At 40.8% G+C, this 24285-nt stretch overlaps 1 protein-coding gene across 1 annotated transcript in view; it reads left to right on the forward strand.

The window, feature by feature from the left end:
• Nucleotides 1–24285, forward strand: part of POU6F2 (POU class 6 homeobox 2) — a 408842-nt gene that overhangs the window by 151508 nt on the left and 233049 nt on the right. Inside the window, exon 3 of the mRNA XM_070425191.1 lies at nucleotides 22924–23015. Within this exon, the coding sequence (XP_070281292.1) occupies nucleotides 22924–23015 (92 nt within the window). The remainder of the gene's footprint in view (nucleotides 1–22923; nucleotides 23016–24285) is intronic.

The following is a 24285-nucleotide window of genomic DNA, read 5'->3' on the forward strand; positions in this document are numbered from 1 at the left end:
TCTCAAGCTTCAACCCCAATCACTCTTGACTGTCTTCTTCATGACTGTTCTTACATCTAATCAAGTCCTTCCCCTTTATTTAAAAAAAAAAAAAGCTTTCCTGAACCCTGATCTCTCTCTGCCCTACCATAGTTCCAACATTGGGAAGAACTGGCCTTATTTGCTGCATTTACTTTCCTAGCCTCCTATACTCCTCAAATCATATCATCTGGATCCCAACTGACCATGGAAATCACGCTTTCCATGCCTAAGTCAGCAATGTGCTTCTTGTAGCTAAATGCAGCAAGAGCTCTTTATTCCTCTTTTCATGTGACCTCTCTTCAATGTTTGATACTGTTGTCTATTCCCTTCATCATCACTATTTTTCCACTAGTGGCCTGGTGCATGGATTCATGCACATTGAAAGGAAATTAATTAGAAGAAAGATTTGTGTGGTAATTACATTACTGCAAAAAATTACATGTCAAAATAGTATATATAATATAGTGTTATAAAATTAAAATACAAAATATTTTAATATCACTATTTTCCCTTTCTCTATAATAGAAGTGTGTGAGTCAATGTATATTTTTAAATTTCCAGTGCATGTCATATGTACCGGCCGGTTGGTCCGCCAGTCAGATGTAAGTATGGTCGGTTACTTAGCCTTTTATATATAGACTGGTTTGCAATACTACACAATCTTGTTTGGTTTACAAGGCCCTCCTCCTCTGTCCCTCCCTGGAATGGCATTTCCTGGGGGCCCTCTTCTAGCTTCTATTTTTCTCATGCATTCACTCCCATGATTTTAATGGAATTTAAATACCCATCACTCTACACCTTGTATTTTGACTTCATGCCTTTTTTAGGACTTCCAAAACTCATAGCTCTAATTTTCTCCTAGACACTTTCACTCAGATGTCCCAAAGGGCACCTCAAACTAATCATATCCAGAACTAATGCATCATTGTTTATTTTGTTGTCCAAATTAGGTCACTTGTGAATGTGAAAAGGTATACTACTGATAATTAAGCCACAATAACTGGCATAAACAGAAATTGTTCCAGTCAGGTCAGGTCACATGCCTTGCTCTGGCTGTTTGTAAAATGTGGATCATAGCGGCACCCTCCCCTCCTGCGCTGGGTAGCTAGGGTTGTTGTGGAGATTGTTCGTGTATGTCATATCTTTAGTCTGGCACCTGATAAACCCAAATGGGGATCTTTACTATTGTTATTATTCATGGTACTAAGAGAGACAACACACACAAACACAAACACACATGAGCCCCAGCGATTATTCTCAATCTTTCATACATAATACACATAGAAACACCTGGCGATTCCCCCCTCAGTTTTATTGAGACATAATTGACATACGTACAGTACTGTGTAAATTTAAGGTATATATATAGTCTAATGATTTTACTTTCCTATATCTTCCTATACCTATATCATGAAATGATTACCATAATAAGTTTAATTAATAGACATGATTTCATATAGATACAAAAATGAGGGGTTTTTTTCCCCTTGTGATGATAAGTCTTAGGATCTGCTCTGTTAATAACTTTCAACTATACCATATAGCAATGTTAACTATAGTCATTGTTCATTAGATCCCCAATACTTATTTATTTTAAAACTGGAAGCTTGTATCTTTTAGCTACCTTCATCCAATTCCCTCTCCTCTCACCCTCCACCTCTGATAACCACAAATCTAATTATTTTTTTTTCTATGAGTTTGGTTTTTCATCTTTTGCTTTAGATTCTACATATAAGTGGAATTCCACACATAAGTGAAATCCTATTATATTTTTCTTTCTCTGTCTGACTTATTTCACTTCGCATAATACCCTTTAGGTCCATCCATGTTGTCACAAACACCTGGGGATCTTAAACCCCAGGTTAGGTCAGGGCGACCTGAGATGCTGCAGGCACTGCTGGCTCACAGGCCGCACTTTGAATGGTAGAAGTCTAGAGCAGATGAAGGGCAGGGTTTACAGAAGATCTTCTTAAGAGTAGAAAATTAACGTGGCCCCAATTACCATCACTCCTTGTCCACTGAGAAGTTCCCCGAGCTGGCAGGGAGTGAAGAACACTCAGTTCCGGCCCCCACTCTGCCATTGACCAGCTGCTTGTCATATCACTTAGGGCCCACGACTTAAGTGCATTGTATTTCATTTTCCCCATCTTCCAAATGGGGATAATAATACTTGCTCTACCTACTTCACAGGATTGTTGTAAGGGTCAAATGAGAAAATGTATGTGAAAGCTCTTTGAAAAATTAAAAGTGCTGCCCAATTGTGAAAGGATCAATATAACAGGAGGAGGGGCGGGCAGAATGATGTTTGACCAGTAATGGAGAGCTCCCCAGAAGAGTAAATTCTAACCCTGAGTTTGAAGGCGGTATCTAGGGAGGCCGATTTGCTGTTATTCCAATCGAGAAGTAACTGCTAATGGGAAAAATATCGCACAGACAGAAGAAAGTATGTCAGGGTGTGCGTGTCCATGCATGCATGAGCCACAATAAACTAACATGCTTCCTCGGTGAGGGGTACACCTCAAAAATGGATGAGCTATTACATATTTTTAAAGTCAGAGTAAAAGAGCATAAAAGAGAAGGTAGAACACCCTGTCTGAAATCTTTTTTTTTTTTTTTTTTATTGCTTAAAGCATTACAAAGGGTATTACATATGTGTCCTTTTTTTTTTTTCTCCCCCCGCCCTTGACAATACCCCGGCTTCCCCTACCCCCCAGTGTCCTGTCTGAAATCTTGATCGAAGCCTTTTGAGTTGATCCAAAGACAAAAGAGGAGTTATTTTACAAAGCACTTTTAGGGTCGCTCATTGGGCAAACAGGCCCCTCCATTTACCAGGAACATTGAGCAGGTGAATCCTACACACATGGCCACTAATACTGTCTCTGGGAAGCCTAGATGCTGCTGGACAGTAACTCATGTCTGCACCAAAGGCTTGATCCCAGAATTGTATGCGAAATTCCAACCTTACATCTCTGCTGTCTTGATCTTTTGCCTTCCCTTCGGGCAGGGCCAGCCTCATGGATGTGCAATCTGTGCAGTTGCACGGGGCCCCACGTTCTTAATAATTTTTGAATAAGGGACATGCATTTTCATTTTGCACAAAGCCACAGTGCTGGCTTTGGTTTCCCTCCTCTCCTTACCGATGAACTCACTGCTGATCTTCCTGCCAACCTTTCCCCTTTCCATTATAGAACAACTTTCAGTTCAGCCCAATAATGGTTTTTTATTGTCTCCGCATCAGTATCACCTGAGGCATTTAAAATCAGACTATCATCTAAGTTCTGCCACAGACATTAGACCAGAATTGCTGGGCTGGGTCCAGACATGCATATTTATGTTAAGATGTGCATTCAGGTCTGGTGTGCATCCATTCTAAGGTGGATCACTGTCTTGTTTGCAGAAAGCATTCTCCACCTCCTGGTTTTAGCTGGAACTTGCTATCCCCTATGGACATGGCTTTCTTTGCAGTCCTGTCAAGTAGAGACTGCTCATTCTTATCTACTCTATCCCCCATGGCATCAGAAGGTCAGAATGATCACATCCCCCAAATGTTGCTAACATACCATTACTTCTCCATCGTATTCCTTTGAGAACCTTGTTCTTCTGTAGTATAATACATATTTCATTTCTGTTGTTGAAGGCAATGTTCCTTGGCCACCTCAGCTTCAATGGTCTTCACCTTCTCTCCTTGGACATGCACCCTCATACCTAATTCTGTTATATTCTGTTATCACCTAGAACTCTCCCACTTCGAAAATCATATGCTGAGCCCAGCCTCACTCAGTATCATCACTCAGCCCTTTGTTCCCACCATCTTAGTCTCCCACCCAAAATAATGTAACAGTCACAGGTTCTGGGGAATAGGATGTAGTTATATCTTTTTGGGAGCCACTACATAAACTCATGGCACTTTGCAGATTACAGCCACAAAAGTCTCCAGCCTCTTATCCAGTCCTGTTACTTGTTCACAAAGAGGCTATGGTCCTAATCCTTTCAATGGTTGTCTAAAACACCAGCAATCACCCCTCTCAAATTAAGCCACTCCCTCTCTCACAACAGTTAAACTGATGTCCTCTTTCACTCAGAAACTTGAAGTCATCAGGTTTCTTCTCCATCAGCTTCTTCCCCACACACTCATCCTCTTTCCTTCCAATCCTGAAGGGCGATCTTTCCTCCTCTTGCCCAAACTTCTTTTGGGGAGCTTATTCCTTTAGGAGTACCAACTTTCTTACCAATATTTTTAACCTTGCCTTCTTAACTATCTCCTTCTACTCAGATGATAAGAAGCTCTAGTCTCAACCTCCTTTAAACAAACAATTAATACCATCTTTTTTGCTTTCTAATCCAGTGGATGTCAAATTTTTCTATAGTACAAAACATATTTCATATTGGGACTCAGTATACACTTACATATAATACATAACTGAAACCAAAATTTCTTGAAATAATACTTGTCCTTAATAAACACTCTGTTATTTTTATATTTTACTCTGCTCCATTCTATTACATTCTTTACTCTTTAAATTTTTTAATGCAAGTTGCAGCTTACTAAACTTATTTCACATCTTACTAATAGCCTACAACCCATAGTCTAAAAATCACTGATCTAACCTGTCTTGTCTCTTTAAACACATAGATCGACTTTTTCACTAGCTATACATTTCTTTAGTCACTAAAATGTGGCATCGATCTCCATTATTCCAACGAAACTGCCCATGCTAATGTTTATTCATCCAAATGTAGCTAGTATGTATTAGCATATTAGCAAGTGTATGGATGTCTTTCTCTTCTTCTTTGACTTGATCCCTCTAATGGACTTGGAATGACCAATCATATGGTCCTCCTCCAAAATCTCTCCTTCCTTAGCCACTGAATGCTTATAAACTCAGTTCTTTTCTCAATTCATTGAGTATTTCTCCTCGGTTAATCCCTGGGCTCCTCTTTTCTACTGCAATCAGAAACTGTTGGTGTTCCTCAGAATTGCATCCCAAGTCATCGTTCTTCTAACACACTTTTCCTGGGAGTTCATCCATTCTATGATTTAAAAACCATCTGTTAATTGATTGTTCCAGAGTCTGTGTCTCCACTAAACCTCTTTTCCTTGAGGATCTGGCAGTATCAACATCTTTACTGGAATCCCACAGGCAATTTCTGTGCATTACATCCAAATTTGATCATTTTATTCCAGCAAAAACACAGTGAGAAAAACCATGGGCTTTGTAACCTGGGTTGAGAGCAGTTGAAAATATCCTCTAGACCAGCTGTGGGCAAACTACGGCCTGCAGGCCGGATTCGGCCTGTTGAAATGAATAAAACTAAAAAAAAAAAAAAAAAAAAAAAAGACCGGACCCTTTTATGTAATGATGTTTACTTTGAATTTATATTAGTTCACACAAACACTCCATCCATGCTTTTGTTCCGGCCCTCCGGTCCAGTTTAAGAACCCATTGTGGCCCTCGAGTCAAAAAGTTTGCCCACCCCTGCTCTAGACCAATAATTCTCACGTTTTCTTAGCCCTGATAATGCCAAGAGTTCTTGTAGGGTAGCTTCTCCTAGAGCCTTCATTTGCCAAAGAGTGAGTTTAAAAATTGGCGTTGCTATCTATGATCCACAATGATGAATACAATTTCTTATTATTATAAAACAAAATGTGCTATGCAAATCTGAATTACTATTTTGTGCTCCCAGCAATGTATGAATAAACCATATTCTCAGTATAAAACCACTAAGAATCCAGTATTCCACCCATCCAATTAAGGTCCATATGTCCAGGCTGACACCTGCATCCCCTGTCAAGTCTTGTAAATGCCAGGGACCTCATTTCCCAAAAGTTCCAGTCCTGTTCTGGTAGGTGATGAACAGGGACAATTTCATGTACCTATTTGGTTCATGGGCGAGGACAGGTTGGTCCATGTGAATGGGCCATTAAATCATGGACGTACTTGCAAAGCAATAGAATCATCATGAAGATTGGAGTGACCCACTCTATTAATTTCTCTATTTCAGTTATCTTTCCCCTTTCAGGTGCAGAAAGTTTGAATCAATGCCAATTTTGTTTAATTTGATTTTTAAAAAATAATTGCAAAAAAATATTAAGTAGCCCCTCTAAGCTCTTTTGGTGACCTCAACAAGAGCCAAATCAATTAAGCTTTAAAAAATAACCTACTGATTCCAAATAAACCTTTTCCCTCCTTCAGAGATAGTAATGCCAAGGTTTATGCAGAGCAAATTTTTCCAGCTGAATTACCAACTTCTCAAAAGGGAGATGCTGACATGACCTCATCCTCGGTGGCACAAGGGTGCAGCGCTAGCCCTAATGCAGCAGGGGTTTTGTGTTTTGTTTTGTTTTTAAATAGTCAAAAGTATAAACGGGCTCTGCCTTACACTTTACCATTGTAACGTTGTTGATACAAAGTTCCTTTGTCTACTTTTTTATTGTTGAAAGTATTACCGATTCCCCCATTTCTCCCTGCTTTGCACCCCTCCATGCAGCCCCCACCCCACCCTGGGCCTTCACCACACTATTGTCTGTATCCATGAGCTATGCATACAGGGTGTCCCCCCGCCAAAAAAAAATTTATATACAGCTGATAGCTAAATTTTGAAAATGAAATGTGTTTTAATAAACACTGCCTTTATGTTTTTTTTCATAAATGCATATATGTTCCTTGGTTAATCTCTTCTCATATCCTCATACTCCTCACCTCTGAGGTCTGTTAGTCTATTCCATGCATCCATGCCTCTGGGCCTATTTTGTTCATAAATTTATTTTGTTCATTAGATTCCACATATAAGCGAGATCATGTGATACCTGTCTTTCTCTATCTGGCTATTTCACTTAGCATAATCATCTCCAGGTCCATCCATGTTGTCTCAAAGGGTTCGTCATTTTTATAGCCACATAGTATTCCACTGTGTAAATGTACCACAACTTTTTTATCCACTCATCTGCTGATTGGCACTTGGGCTGTTTTCAGATCTTAGCTATTGTAAATAATGCTATGAACATAGGGGTGTATATATTCTTTCTGATTGGTGTTTTTGGATTCTTAGAATATATCCCCAGGTATGGGATCAAAAGGCAGTACCATTTTTAATATTTTGAGGAACCTCCATACTGTTTTCCACAGCGGCTGCACCAGCCTGCATTCCCACCAACAGTGCACTAGGGTTCCCTTTTCTCCACATCCTTGATTTATTGATGGTAGCCATTCTGGCAGGTGTGAGGTGATACCTCACTGGGTTTTAATTTGCATCTCTCCAGCAGGAGACAATGTAACATGGGCCTGGGACACCAAGCCTATGGTTTGTGACCTGATTTACTTGTGCCTTCATTGGGGCACTCATATTATAAATATCTGCACTCTGACATATACAACAAGCATTTTCCTCTTTTCTCTAGTTTCCTCAAATAAATATAGTGAAATTTGAAACCTCACCTGAGTGGACATTTTCATGGGTTTCTTTTTCCCTATGTTTGCCATGGCCCCTCTCACCTACCATTTAATAAACAGCAGCACAAGATGTGTGCTTTCTTTTCAGTGGTAATATGTAACTAGAACAAACAGAGGACAGAAGAGAGGTGGGGGAAAGTTGGATATATAAGCAAGAAAAAGTGAGTTATTGATTTTATTGACTGGTCTATTAACTTCTGACATTGCAATAAAGCCTTATTTATTTGTATACAGAAGACTCAATTACATAGATACATATCATTTTAACAACTGGGTTATTTACAGGAGAATTGCGGCTTCATAAATAATACAGACCTGGGATTCCTCAAGCTGCTGTTTATCCATTGTTACCTAAGGAAGTGGTGATGGCTACACACACACACCTCAGTGAAGTCATTAAAAAGGCATTACAATAGGCCAGGGAAGAAGGAGAGGGCAAGGAACAAGAGTCCCAGCCCTGCTGGAAGCATCCTGGGGTGGTCGGTCCCAGACAGCTGCTGAGCTCTTCTCTCTCCTGCCAGCACAGGACCCAGGTCACTGGACTAAAGGATCCAGGTCTTTACATTTCCGCTTTTACTTGCACAAGCCATTAGGATTATATTACAGATTTTGTCTTTTTAAACATGAAAGATATGTCTCAAAGGAACTTTGATAAGAATAAGATCAACTATCCCCAAACATCTTCTCTTGATGGGGCAAATGGTGGAAATGGAGAGGGAGAGCTTGGTGCTGCCCCTAGTTCTCTGGGGTTCCCTGGAGCCTTGTTCAGGGCACCTTCTGAAATAACTCTTTGTTTAACTATTAGTTTAGTGCATAGTTTCCCTTCTAGGCTGTAAATCTCAAAGGCTCAGGAGAATATTTGTTGCAAATGAGTGAATTAATTAAGCAATGAGGAGAAATGAGACAATGCAGTATTAGTTTCACGTGTCCCTAGCACCTTGAAAACACCTACCACCTAGCAAAAACTTAATAATATCGTGAAGAATGAATGATCAGAGAATATTATTAGCATCCCAATTTTCGGATGAGGTGGGTAGAGCTCACAACCAGATCTTAGGACTCAGATCTCATGTTACGTGTTCTTAGCAAAAAATAAAAATAATAAAGTACAAACGGAATCCAGGCTGGGCTCTAAGCAATCACTTGTTGCTTGCTTACCCATGAGAACGGTCATCACCTCCTTTGTAGCTGTTGTCTACCTCGCCCTTATTTCTCAAGTCCACTTACATACTCATCTGTGCTTATGATCCCCTCAGGAGCCCAGTTTCCTTCTGGACACACACTCAGATACCACCCCAGTCCATGTGTACACTCCTAGGCCAAAGCGATCACTGCCAGACATTGTCCTGAAAATGATACCCTCTGTTCCGTATAATGGCTTTCATACTTTTCCACTGCAGCTCACACATGACAGCATGTACTTCAGTCCTGAGCTGCGTCTCCCCTGTGTTTAAGCTGTGAGCAGTGCCTGTCATCCCCCTGTCACAGAGTCTTTGCAGACCACTAGGGGAGATTGCTGTCAAGTTCTGCACTTCCTGTCCCTGTGTCCCTCTCCCAACACACTTGTGGGTTCTACCCTGCCCTCAAGGCCTTGCTGATACAGTTGTGACCACATTTCTCAGGCCTGCCACTTGGAGTGCCACCTGCTGTGTGTATGGGAACTGACACACCTGGCTGACACACCTCACTGACACCGCTGGCTGACACACCTCACAATTCAGACCCAACAGTGGGTCTCTGTCTCCCTCCACAAAGAATGGTAATGATGAGAAAACTCACATGTATTGAGTGTTTACTATGAGTCAGAAACAGTGATTATGCAATTTACTTATATAGATTATTGTACTTAACCCTCGCTTTATAGGGAGGTGTCATTTTTAGTTCAATTGACAGATGATGAGACTGAGCCCAGAAAGATTAAGCCACTTTCTTGAGGTCCCACCTCTGGTAAGTGCTGGAGATGGGCAGTCTGACTTCAAAGCCTGTGCCCCTCCCCATAAAGCTATCATGCTCTTGGCTCGCTTGTGGTACTGGCCCGTACCCCTGCCAGGTCCCCCCCCCATAGAAGCTGTCTCCTTGTCCCCCAATCCACCCCAAACCCTTCCACCCCCATCTCTAGAGCCAGCGTTCTGTCCAAGAGATAGGGACCAAAGCGAGGGGCACCTGTTGGGCTTCACTGGGTGGCAGTATTTACAGGTCTCACTGCCGTTAGTGTGTAGGATGAGGAGGAGACAGGGTAGACCAGAGACATGGTGACTACCCATGATCTGGGTGAGTGACAGCGAAGGAGCTGAAGCAGAGAAGGGGACAGTTGTCAGCAATACTGGGGGACAAGATTTGGGATTTGGTAGTTGGCTATCTCTGGGGTGAGGCAGAGAGACCAGGCAAAGGTAATGTATAGAGATTTGTGTTTTGAACATGTGTGATTAGGATGATGAACATGAATGGAAATTTGCATTTAGGAGGCATTGGACCTTTTTTTTTTCTTTTTCTTTTTTTTTCTTTTTTACCTGTGGGAGATGTGCTGTTTAAAGATACTGGACAGGAACTCAGCGGGGTTTTTAGATGTAGCTAGAAATTGTCATTCTTAAGTATTCCTGAATTTTCTCCTATACTTGAATTTATTCTGGAATATTGGCTGCACATGTCTGACTTTACAGGCTCCTCTAGAGAGTCCTCTTACTTAAGGATGTCCTCTTGTGGCCACATGCTCTCCTCTTCCCTTTATAGCTAGATCATTTGTGGTTGGATAATCATGTCGATGTCACTTGTAACAATATTCCAATAATAATTGGAAATACAGCCAACATTGTTGAACATTTGTTACGTGGCAGGTACAGTGCTGGACTCTTTTCTTAGTAATAATCTGTTTCACTCACAACTATAATGCATTTTGCAGCTGAGGAATCTTAAGATCAGAGAGGTTAAGAAACTTATCCAAAGACATATAGCTAGCACATGTGATGCAAAGATGAAAATACAAGTCATTCTGACTCCAAACTGTATTGTGGAGAATACTATTTTTAAAGACTTCTGTTTCCTTTTTATGAGTTTTAATTATGGCATCATGTGGATAATGTTTCTAAATTTTTAAGAATCTGATTTTCTAGATAAACCTGAGTCTGCCCCACATTCCCTTTCTTGATAAATAAACCTTCTAGAAATATATGGTCACATTATCCTATAGGTTCTGTTACTTCAGTGTGGCCCTATTGATCAGAATTAAGTCTAGACTAAGAATACCACTCTTCCAAACTCTCCTGAGAGATGAAACCGTCAGGCAAGCCCACTGGGAACTTATCAGATATCCTGCTTTTAGCAAACACTTGCAGGAGAAGCTAGCTCTTCGTTACCAAGTGCTTCCTCTTTACAAAATAACAATTTATAATAGCTTAGATAGCATCATCCACATCTTCCTCCTGATTTGGGGTCATATCATATACCCTCAAACTAAAACTTGTCCTTTTTAACTAAAAAAAAAACAACCCAAAAACAAAAGAACCAGCCTGGCACTTATAGTTAGACCTTACTGTCCTGCTGAAGACAAACAATTTAATAGAGCACCAACATCAGACAAGGCCACTCTGACCATGATGGACTGGGACAAAACCAAGCTCCCTCCATCATCATGTCTGAAGACAAAGATACCAAGAACACTACCCAAACCACAGAAAGACCAAATAGTCACCCATCCTGGCTAATATGTGTGAATACTGTTCTTTTTTTAAAAAAAAATCCCTACCTGCGGATATGTTTTTATTGATTTGAGAGAGAGAATGAGAAAGAAACATCGATGTGAAAGAGAAACACCAATCAGTTGTCTCCCACCCTGATCCAGCCCTAATCTGGTATCAAACCCACAGTTTTGGGGTGCATGTGACAACACTCCGATCAGCTGAGCCACTGGGCTAGGGCTGAATACTGTTCGCTTACCAATCACAGCTTTAGCCTTGCTTAATAATTCTACACAAGAATTATTAAAATATTCAATCATAAATTTGCTCTCACTTCCAGAGAGCATCCAAATCCTGAGGATATTGTAGAGGTTGAATGTAAAATGTCCAGTTTATTCTATTCCTATTCTCTGTGCCAAAATGTATCTATGATAATAAAAGAGTAATATGCTAGTTAGACCGGACGTCTTCTGGATGTCATTCCGGACGTATTTCCTGAGGAAGCCGGGCCAGAGGGAAGCCAGCCCGGGACCCAGGTGGCTGAGGGCAGCCGGAGGAGGAAAGCTCGGGTCCCAGGTGCTGGAGGAAAGCCGGTGCTGGCATCCAGGGGAAGGATGGCCTACTCTTGAGTGCACAAATTTTCATGCATCAGGCCTCTAGTAGACATATAAAGGCCAAGAAGTACTAATATATTTTATTAATTCTGAGATATACTAATTTTCCCTTCATATTATAATGTGACATCTTAAAGAAAAGATTTGAGGGTAAAAATTGGGATGTCTTTTATGATCGTGGTTTAATTGGCAGATCATTTATTTCTTAGTGGAAATATTCATGAGTTTTACATCAATAGCATCCTGGATTTGATGGATTGTGACATATATTTTGAAATGATTGGACACCTGTTCTTTCACTATTTCACCTTCTCACCATTGTAGTTAGCAGCTTGCTCTGTTTCTTATTTTACATCAGAGCCTATAGTTCTAAAGTCAAACGTAACTCACGAAGTAGATTAAAAGTATTTGGACTCAAAACCATACAGTTATTTATTTATTTATTTTTAGAAGGGCCCCTGAGTCAGAGGCTTCATGGTGAATCCTGGCTCTGCCATTACAGCTGTAAATGGTTCGGTTCGCTTCCTTCTCTGAGCGTTGGTTTCTTCATCCATAAAAGGGAGTTTGCAGTTGGATTGTTTTAAACCTGCAGAGCAATGAGGAGTTCTTTTTTAAAAAATTTTATTTTATTTTATTGTTTAAAGTATTACAGATAGTAGTACATATGTCTCCTTTTTTTACAGTTATAATCTGAGTCCAAGTAATGCTTAGTAGACATATTTTTATAACATGAACTCTGAAACATATCCCAAAATAAGTTAATATAACAAAGAGAAATTGATACACATTTGAAGTTGTCATGTAATGGAGTTAATATAATAATTAAAAAATAATCTAAACAAGTCCTGTGAAGCTTTTGTTCTATTTGACTTTAAGTGGAACAACATTTTCAGAACAAGAGGACAACAAAATCATGTTTTGCTAAAAGGCTAAAAGAATCCGACCTAGATTTATTGGTGATAAAACACTCTATGAATGCACTCAAGTTAAAAGCAATAGATACTTTTTCAATTACCATAATGCTAAGAAATAAATAGATGAAGTGAGAGCAAAACGGTCAGAGACACAGGAATTGAAATAGTTGTTTGGCTGCTTGGTTTTTTATAACCAACTCTCAAAGGGGGGAAATCTAACCAATAATCTATTGATGGACCGTTAATTTGAGTTTTCATGTTCTAGATCTACTTAAACTTACTATAGATGCAGTGTTTTGTTGCTGTATCTCTGAAGACGGTTTTGTAGCACTTGGTAATTTGTTCATAGTGAGTTGTGCGACATCCTTCTCTTCCTGCACAATTTTGTGTGGTCGTGTTGTCAGAGAAGCTCCATTACCATAAGGGGTTGCTAACTGCGTGTGATGCCACAATTTCATGCGATGCAATTCCTCTAGGGGTTCTTCCCTCCTGCCCTTTGCTGAGTTCTAAATGGTCCCACTTTCACCAATCTCTAGCTGCACACAAGAGTGACTGCAAATGCTACCCTTTTGCAGTATCAGTGTAGAACTGCAGTTTTATTTAAGGGATTCAAAAATTTTATTTCCTCTTTTTAAATTGGTGCTCCGGCTACTTTTGCAACAAAAAAAAAATGTGTTTTTTAGAGAGCAAATAAGTGAAATGGTTAGGCCAGACTCCTATCTTTACGGACACTCTCAAAGGGAAAAGCAAAGATACGGATATGGAAGGAGAAGGTGTCGGGAAAATTGCCATAAATCACAGAGCAAGGATATTGGGCTACATTTGGCTTCAGTTTGGTTGTGTTTTAAAAAGGATAAATATGCTTCCCTTTAAGTATGTAAGACTGGTTCTTCTGCTGTGAACTTCCTGACTGGGAGTCCTTCTCCACTGGGTGCAGGGGTGAGAGTGGCCGAGGGTTATTACTGTGATGGAGCGTATTCCTCGTGAACAGTTGATTTCCCTACATTCTCATGCACCCCACTCTGACTTTTATGAGATAGAATATGACAGTCTATTGAAAATGTCTGATAAAAGTTAGACATTTTAGGTATATTTATACTTAAGTGCCACTCAAGTAAAGGAAGGAAGGAAGAAGAGAAGGGAGAAAAGAAACAAGAAAGGGATGAGGGAAGGAGGGAGGGTGCAGAAAGGAAAGAAGGAAGGGAGAGAGGGAGGAAGGGAGTGGAGTTATAAACTCAAAACCAATGCTTTGCCCTGACTGGTGTGGTTCAGTTGGTTGAATGTCGTCCCCTGCACTGAAAGGTTGCCAATTTGATTCCCGGTCAGGGCACATGCCCAGGTTGTGAGTTCTGTCCCCGGTTGGGGAGCGTATGGGAGGCAAGCAATTGATGTTTGCTTCTCACATTGATGTTTTTCTCTCTCTCTTGCTCCCTCTCTCCCTCTCCCTTCCTCTATCTAAAAAAATCAATACAAACATATTTTAAAGCAAACAAAGAACAACAACAAAACTGTGTTCTCCCACTTAAGATGGGTATGAATCACCTTGGGGTTTTGTTCCATTGCAGATTCTGATTCCGTGGGTCTGAGACCTGGGTGGGCTGGGACCTGCCATCCAAACTTTTTACAAGGTCCCAGGTGGTGCTGATGTTGCTGGTCCAGAGATCATGCCTTGAGTAAGGAAACCCTAAATTAAGAGTGCAGCCATCATTTGTGCCATTCCCTCTCCTCCATCACCCACTTTCCCAGAGCTGGACCTAAAGGGCTCTAGAGTCATGCTCCACTAGGAAAATATCTGGAAAACACAATTTCTGTCATGGCATTGGGAATTCATTGTGTTCTGTCTCCCCGATACACTTGCATTTGATGCATAGGGTAGTGTAGTCATGAAGTCTAAGGAACTGGGTTCAAACGCTGATGCTGTCACTCACTAACTGTACGATTGTAGTTGAGTTATCTAAACCTTAATTTCCACATCTGTAAAACAGAAATGACAACCCTGATGACACAGGGCTTCAGGGGAGATTAGATGAGAAAATATATATAAAATACTGAGCAATGTATCTGGCCCATAGGAAGTATTCACTAAATTGTAGCTGTTACAGAATATTTGAGCAGTAGATAGCCTAGATGGTAGAGATGTGCACCCTCCTTCCTCAGACAGATCGGGATATAGCTGCTTCTCTGTGACTTCCTTGTTATGTAATAGAAGAGTGAGCTAACCTCTATAAAGTCTAGTTTCCTGTATAAGTGGACGTAATAATCATAAACTCCTTATAAGGTTATTGTAAGGGTTGAGAAAATGATATATAATGTAGTGTCTGGCATACAAAACATTACATATATGCAAAGAAAATTGTATGATATGTCTCTAAAAAAGAATTGCGGGAAAAGAGGAATTATTTATTCAAAAGAAAATACAGATTAGGAGTGTTTGGTCAGACATTTCCTGTGCCTGGAGGAATCCAACCAGGTCCCCAGAAGCCCCCCGTGCTCTGTGACAGAGCAGTGCCCTCTACAACAAGACAGACACAGGTCGAAGGGGGAACTAAAGTCCAGTGCAGTGAGTTTTTCATTAGGGGAAAACTTCTTCAGTTTAAAGGAGTACCCTTTAAATGGAGAACCCAGCCTTTGGGGTTGGGGGAGGGCATGAAAATGTCGTCGTCGTATGATAATGCCAGTGCGTGGCAGATTTTAATAATGGTGTCACTTGACAAAATTAGATGTCGATATCTTCCTAGTCACACAGTTACTAATGCGCCCCATCAATGTAACTGCCCATGAAATCTCAGAGTCTGGAAAGTCAGGGTTCATGTTCTCTGGTTATATGATCATCTGTTCTTTGTAGTCACAGTGTAGCCACTGAAGACGGAGGGCCACATGTTTTCTGTGTTGGGGGGGGTGTCTCTGAGATGTTATACCAGGGGTATTATTAGAAGTGACTACACACAGAGGCCATCATTTTCAATGGAAATAATGTGGTTTTTTTCTATTGTAGCTCATGGTTCAATCATATTCTGAATGTCAGATCAGCAGCCTCCTGGCTGCTGAAGGGCTGTGCAGAGTTCAGACCTCTGGAAGGCATCTAGGTCTGTGAGGGCAGGAATGAGGCACCACTGTGATTGACATCTAACTTTGGTCTGAGCCTAGAGCAGTGATGGCGAACCTTTTGAGCTCGGCGTGTCAGCATTTTGAAAAACCCTAACTTAACTCTGGTGCCGTGTCACATACAGAAATTTTTTGATATTTGCAACCATAGTAAAACAAAGACTTATATTTTTGATATTTATTTTATATATTTAAATGCCATTGAACAAAGAAAAATCATAGGTTCGCCATCGCTGGCCTAGAGTTTGGGCTCGTGTTACCTTGTAGCTATCTGACCCATGGACGGTGGCAGAGAACTGTGGGCAGGGCTTGCTTTCAGGGTCAGTGACCACTGCAGGCACATAAGGCTCCCAACCCAGCAGGATTAGTGCCCTGAGGTCACTGCATTGCGATTCTTAGAAATTTATCTTTGAATGTGTGCTTTGTAAGTAAAGTCTGATGGCACAGCAAGAGCATGTGGGTGGATGGGTCTTGGAGCATCTAGTGGTCCAGCTGCTACTTCCTCACTCTGCAGGACAGGGTAAGTTCTTGGCGACTTGCTTCCTGCCTCTGGAGTCCCCAGGACCCCTGGAAGCCTACGTGTGGCTGTCACCTTCTCCCTTCTTCCCTTCTCAGGGGCCTGGCTCAGTGTGCAACTGAGAAGGGGCTTCATACCCACCCGGGTCCAGCTGTCCCAGAAGAAAGGTTGCAATCCTTGGCTTTACCCATCTGCCATGGATTTGGGCAGCAGCCCTGGGGAAGGGAGATTAACTTCCCAGCCGCAGACCAGGAATCTGCATTTTCATTTTGCACTGAGTCCCACAAATTATGTAGCTGGCCCGGGTGTAGGATTGAGCATGAGGAAGAAAAACTCTATAGATGGGCATAAAAGCACAGGATATATATAACCTTGGCGTCCATGGGGCCATGCCAGAATCCCATCAATCAGTTGAGAGCAGAGACTTTATCCCTGGATTGAGTGCAGGGTTGAGCATTTCCCCTAGCAATGAACTTGTCAAAGGAAGTGTCCATTTCTTGGGAGAAGTGTGTTAAAGTGAGCAAGACTTCTTAGATTTAAAAAAAGGTGTTTTTAAATAAGACAAAATTAGGTACTTTAAAATAATTTCAGCTTACATTGATACATATCTCCATCACTTTAAGAATACCAACTCACTACAACATACATAAATACCAATATGCATATATACATATGTCTGTGTGCATATGTATACATCTGTATGTATACGCACATGCCAAGGCCCTGAGCTGGCCTGGAGGAGATACAAAGTTGAATTAGAAAGTCTTTGCCTTGACAGAACTTAAACTCTTGTAGACATAGCGGTACTCAGGAAAAACCCATACCCCAAAGCACCCTGTATGCTGCCAACAGTGCGTCATGGAATATTGCCCGAGAATGTTTGATGACTCCTTTTTATCTTTCTTTTTTCTGAGAGGAAGCATTTACAGAAATTGAGACCTATATTGGCTCGGATATCACAAGACTTCAGCTCTGCTTTTATTAGATGGATGTGAAAACAATGATTAAAAAATTGTTGGAGGAAGACTGAGGGAGATTTAGTAAAGTTTAAGAGAACAAAATGTATTTAAAGTCTCCTATACCACATATAGACTAAGTCTACCTGTAGAATTGAAGTAGATATTGAATAACTTTGGTAAATATTACAAAAACATCTTCAGATAATCAAGTTCACAGAGGCGTTTGTAGGGTTTCTTGTTATGCTTTATCTAGATATCCCAAATCTCACTTTGACTTTCCATGCATCTGTGAAGCCTTTTAATGAAGATCAGCAGAACCACTTAGTCACCGCTAGAAGAAGAAAGGGATTCCTTATACACATTACTGTCTTCCGACAGTCTCTGTCCTCCAGGCCTCAATGGGTGAAGTTACAAGTACTTGACAACAGAACTTATGAAAACATGCAAATCCTTATGTGAATTAATGAATGTTTGGTTCTCCAGGGTGTTTATTACTTTAAAGTCTCCATTTCCACTGGATTCCTGTACAGTGTGTGTGGCCAGTATAATAAAGAAATCCTGACTGGCCATAGAAAGGGGCAAACGGTGGCAATGGCTTTGAAAAGACTTTTGTAGACACTTTCACTAAATGCCAAGTCCCTTCTTGGCATTTAGTAACCTTGAAGAAGTTGAAAGAAAGGGAAGTTTAATTTAGAGGGGATTTCTGCCCTGCTTAGCTGGGGTCACATGCCCAACATAAAATAATAATGCATTCAACTGTCCATCTTATAATAAGCAACCTTTGCATCGCCTGGCTCACTGGTGAAAACCACCAACAGTGGGCAGGAAAGATATGAATACCAGCAAAAGCTGAGGGCTCCCTGGAACTTTCATGTGATTATGTTTGTGCTCATGCAGAGAGCACAGAAACCCAAAGGCTACCTTTGCAGAACCTGATTCATTAAAAATACATTGGTCGTTAACAAGAGACTATGGTGCATTGACTGGGAGGCATGGCCACCACATAGGACAGTGATGGCGAACCTATGACAGGCGAACTCATTTTTTTGCTTGATTTTTCTTTGTTAAATGGCATTTAAATATATAAAATAAATATCAAAAATATAAGTCTTTGTTTTACTATGGTTGCAAATATCAAAAAATTTCTATATGTGACATGGCACCAGAGTTAAGTTAGGGTTTTTCAAAATGCTGACACGCCGAGCTCAAAAGGTTCGCCATCACTGACATAGGAGAAGGTAGAACTGGTTTATTCATGGTAATCAATTTATATTGCCAATTCTGCTTCCTTATCAATGCCATGGCCATTGTAGCCTCTTTGCCAAGGCAACGGGATAAGGCTCCAGAAAGAGGTATAGCGGCTCCGCATTAAAAGTGTTTTGTTGCTTCTTAAAATGGCTTCTTTGGAAGTCAATTCCAAAATGGGGCATAGGATTTAGAACTCTATACTGGGATACACATCTACTTTAATTTTAGAGTAACTGAGGGATGCCGAGCCTAGTTTGCCTTGATGAAAACCTGTTATACCCAATAAATAAATAAGTACGTAACTTGCCATGAGGAACAAGGGACAGTCACTCAGGAACTCTGACCTTGAGTTGGGTGGGGAGGGGGAACTTGTGAGGCTCCCTCCTCAGGAGGGCTCTGAAGGGAGGAGTCCAGTGCCTGGGATACCACCCCTCTTGGTTCTGCGGTAAGTCCAGTCCCTCCAAAGCAGAGTGAGCTGCAGGCAGCCTGTAGGGTTCAGATGTGAGATCAACACTGGAGCGATGGTGTTGAATAAACCAATACTCTGACAAGCAGGTATTTTAACAATTAAAAGTAAGTTTTATCCTAGTTTACCAGTCAGATGGTACAGAGTATGCATTTGGGGTAGTGTGTGAGGGAATGTGGATATGCACATATAGGGATGGGAGTATGTATTAAGTTGACGTAGGGCAGGTGAATATTATGGGGAAATTAAATAATATCAAATATGATATTAAATCTTATTAATTAATAATGGTCAAGAGAAATAGCACATATGTGACAAGTATGCACGGTACCAAATTTTACATATTTTCTCACTCAGTCCTCACAACAGCAATCCTATGAGGGAGGTACTGTTATTTTCTCTGGCTTTTACAAGAGGAGACTGGTACACAAAGAAGAGGGGAAACAAGCACAAATTCACATACTAGGAACTAGTGAAGTAGCAGAGCTAAATTTAGACCCAGGCAGAGCTTAAAGTTTAAGAATCCTTGCTTTTTGCCCTGGTAGGTGTTACTCCAAGTTAGAGCACTGGCCCATGCACCAAAGGATCTTGTGTTCAATTCCCTGTTAAGGGCACCTACTTGGTTTGCGGGTTTGATCCCCAGCCCCTGTCGGTGCACATGCAGGAGGCAACCAATCAATGTGTCTCTCTCACACTGATGTTTCTCTCTCTCCCCCTCCCTCCCTTCCTTTCTCTCTCCCTCTCTCTCTCTCACAAAAAAAAAAAAAAAAGAGTTCTTGCTTTTAAATTGTACAACAAACTGCTTTTAATATCTAAATTGGAATTGAGGTATAATTTGCCAACAAGCTAATGATTTTAAAGATATTTCCAAGATTTATGCTAAATTGTAGTAAAAAGTCAAGTGGATGCCAATAACTCTCTTGAAGGAATTATCCCACTCCCAAATTAAATGCCAAGCCTCCATTTCTACTGAGAGAATACTCCAAGTGAGTGAAATGCCTTCAGTGCACCTGGGTGTAAGTGGTGAGCTGGCGAACACAGTCCTGCCCTATTGGAGTTCACAGTTGCTGCCTGAAAAACAGACTATTAAGTTCTGAGCAGGCCACCGAGAGCTTTCTGGACATTCTTGGTCTCTAGAGAGGTAACATGTTTCCTAGGAACCTGATCAGGAGGAACTTGCTCAACCATTTAAGTTCATGTTTTTATGTCTGTGCCCATGGGAATAGCGAACCTCAAGTTCTCCGCTGGCGTAGGCTAAGCACTGCTTCAGAGCTCTCCGAAACCCTTCGCCAACGTCGCTTATTCATTCTGACTGCTGGATTCCCCCGCTGGCTCCGAGAAGACCCCTGAATTGGGAGTTGCCTTACAGCCAGACAGATTGGTTTATGGTCTCACAAAGTTAAGCGTGATATACATGTGTTTGGGGAAAATGGAGATGTGCATTAAGAAGAAACATTACCTTTTGATCCGGGCAGGAAAGCATACATAATCTCTTGTAGAGCCTGTGAAAGACTTCATTTTACACATAAAAGTGTGTGGAATTGCCCTGTACTGCACTGAACATGGTTTTTGAAAATAACCAGCTTCGAAACAAGCTGCTGTACGCTAGTGAGGGCCTCCAGCCGCAGAGAATAAAATGTAAGCAGATATAATCTGTGTAAAGTTACGGGGACAGACACACACTCTTGTTGACACAGTACCTGTATGGGACAAATCCTAAACCCTACAAGGGCATGTCATTAGGAACAGAGTCAAAATTGGGCATGGTACTCGTGAAAGAAATATGAAACTGAAGGGCCTGACATGGCATAGAAATCTTTTAAATTATATATATTTTTAATTGTGTAAAGGGTTTTTTCTCTTCTGTGCAAAAGAAAACTCGCTTTTCACAGTCTTGAGTAAAAAGACCTACCTGGTGAGTATGGGGAAGCAACCAAAATTTTAAGACATCTTATATAACTAAACCAAAGTGGGGTTTTAGCTATTGGGGAATTTACCTAATCTGAATATTTGACCAAAAGCATCACTTTGGACCTGGTTAGTTCTATAAAAGTACATAAAACTTTGCTGAGGATTTTAAGACAAAATAAGATTTGGGGTATAGTATAAGAAGATAAAATGTGAGATTTACAATGCATAACACAGCTTCCAGTTTAAAGTGCCCTGCTACTCAAGCACAATAAGTAAATCACATATGAAAAATTTAAAGGAAAGATCTCCTGCACATTATGGGGAAATTGTTGGCATCTTATGATGGGTCATCCAACCCTTGTTATTAAATGACAGCAATCATTAAAATGCCAAACGTATTTTGACAGAATTCACTTTATAAAATGTCAGCAAGTCTGTGTTTTTATTAGTTTCCTCCAAATCAATTTAGAAATTTCAATAGAATGCTTGTAAGTATTCCCCAAGCAATGTCCATTCCTGACTTTCTGCACACACACAAATATTACAAATTAATCAGATTTTCAGATTTCTGCATAATGGCTTTGCACATTTATTGCTTAATCCTGTTATAAAATGCCATTATGATTGACACATCGCGGTGGAGATAGAAGTCAATTGAATAATATGTAGCAGTCAATTTTATTTGTAGCTTAATGTGCTGAAGTATTTTTTTCCCCACATTTCCATTATTTATAAGTCTGTCCCTTTGGAGAATATATAGAAGAATTTGTTTTAAATGAGCCAATAATGCCTTCTTTAAAATTTATAAGTGTGACAGAGTCATATCTCTTTTTTTTTCTTGGTCATCCATGACATGCCAGTAAACAGAGTTGTCTTCCGCTTGCTATTCAGAGGACAAATTTCCGGACAGAGAGTCTTGTTAAGGGTGGCATGGAATTGGGTTTCAACTATCAACAAAATAAAAGCTGCCAACTAAAATCCTTCAAAGTTTTCTGCTAGCTCTATTTGTTTATTTACTCATGTATTTATTATACTGCCACTGTCTTACCTGCTATATGATATATCCTGAAAAAAAGCACGTAAGCCCACACAGAGACACTATAATGTTTAAGAAGGCTCGAAAGTGCTGCTGTCTTGGTGGCATTTCCTTTTGCATGCTTTGGTGTCCAACAGGATTTCAGCAAAGGAAGTAAGATGTGTTCTATGCTTGGAGGCCGTGTGGGGTTCTTACTGCTTCAGTTAGCACCCAGGAAGCTTGCTTAAAGAGACCCATATTCTTTTTTAGGACATCATGTAAGGTGACATTAAAAAGGCTTTGTTTCTAGGAAAACACATTTGTAAGATTCGTTGTCTGAAGGTGTATGGAGAAGGGCAGAAGTGTGTGAGTCAAATGAAGGGACGGTGTAATTGTACTTGGTCATGTCTGAGACCACACTTTCTCTGGCTTTGGAGAATCAGATTAGCTGTCGCCCACCTATGCATGAGGCATGGAGGCATGGAACAGACTGACATACCTCGGTGTGGAGCTTGGCGGTATGAGAAGAGATAAATCAAAGAACTTGTATACTTATATGCATAGCCCATGGACACAGGCAATGGCAGGGGGGTGCGGGGGTGAAGACCTGGGGTGGGTCAGTAGGAGCTGGGAGAAGGGGGGGTAAAGGAGAGTAAAGTGGGAGACATTTGTAATGCTATCAATAGAAAATATATTTAAATTTTAAAAAAGGATGCAGTTTCCCACACAATCTATGCCTTGGGGTACCCTGTGCAAACTGATGTGTAACACCAGCCCATTAGCACCACTGATGATGGTGTCACTCTCCCTGCTGCCATAGCCTGCTACCTCCTGGATGACTTGGGCCATCCTGAATGGTCCTAGCAAAATGTATGCAGTTGATGGGTGATTGAGTGCTGGAGCTTTGGTAAACCACTCTGGCAAGTCATCTGTGCCTTCATGTTATGGGATGTCTCAGGAAGATGGAGTCCTGTGCAGTTCTCAGGCTGGCTTGTGTATTAAAGGAGCACTTCTCTTTTGGATTCCAGGGGCCAGAGGAAACCCAGCACTATCAGACCCAGGCACTCCTGACCACCCCCAGGCCAGTCAGACCCACCCCCCATTCCCGGTTGGGCCACAGGTCAGTATCTCTCCACTGCTTTCCATTAGGCTGTATATAGAATGACTTAACTATATAAAGAACCAAATAAATAATAATGAGTGCAATCCAATTAACTCCAACAGAGAAAAGATGGTGATAAATATTTGTATGGGAAGCTGTAGGACTACATTATTTATTAAATGCCATCAAGAAAAAGTGGGTTGGCAGAACTTTTCTCTCTTTTTTTACAGGAAATGTTTGTTTTAATCATTTGGAATCCTGTTTTCTTCTTCTTCAAGACCCACTACAACTGTGCTGTTAGTTACTATGCAGTTTTCTAGAAAGTAAAACTTTAATGACTGGAGTGTGACGAAAATTAAGTTATTTCAACCTTACTACAGCCATTTTTGCAATATAAGACGTAACTTAATATAAAAAAGTTAATGCAATTTTAATGCAAGTTCAGCTTATTGGGTTTGACAATACTGTACATCACATACAGCCCCTGCATTAATAAAGAAATACATTCATTATTTTTTAAAGTCTAATATTTGTGAGGTTTTTGCAGCCTGTGGTTACATGGAGATGTAGAACACAATTATAAAAGGCTGGGATTTATTTTTCTTTTTACCTCTGTTATTTAGCGTGAAGCTTTCAGAGTTCACCCCAATTTATGGAAAAAGAAGCTGATCTTTGAGCCTTTCTCTCTCTCTTTCTCTACTACTTTTTGTTCCTAGAAATTGATCACTTTCAGTACTTTGAGGGCTCACCAGTTCAAGGCTTGAAAACCCAAGTTTAGAACTTGGGTTGTCTTGACTTTCTTGTTCCAGTGCCACCAAGTTCACCTATAGCCTCAAATCCCACTGTCCATGTTGGAGCACAAGGGCGGGAGGACAGAAAGCCAGGGAAATGTCTACTCTCTTATGAAAGCCGGAGAAAGTTCAGTGGAAATCGTAGAAACCAGCTTTTTCTGGCCATGCCCTCTCTGATTTCATGCTTAGCTTAGGACATTGTGTGTGTGTGTGTGTGTGTGTGTGTGTGTGTGTGTGTGTGTATGTGTCCTACCAAGGGCAACAAACTCTAAGGCAGCGGTTCTCAACCTGTGGGTCGCGACCCCTTTGGCGGTCAAACGACCCTTTCACAGGGATTGCCTAAGACCATCCTGCATATCAGATATTTACATTACGATTCATAACAGTAGCAACATTACAGTTATGAAGTAGCAACGAAAATATTTTTATGGTTGGGTCACAACATGAGGAACTGTATTTAAAGGGCCAGAAGGTTGAGAACCACTGCTCAAAGGCTT

This window comes from Myotis yumanensis, unplaced genomic scaffold (genome assembly GCF_028538775.1).
Source record: "Myotis yumanensis isolate MYYU_CA2020_CCGP unplaced genomic scaffold, mMyoYum1.0.hap1 SCAF_9, whole genome shotgun sequence".
Classification (NCBI taxonomy): domain Eukaryota; kingdom Metazoa; phylum Chordata; class Mammalia; order Chiroptera; family Vespertilionidae; genus Myotis; species Myotis yumanensis.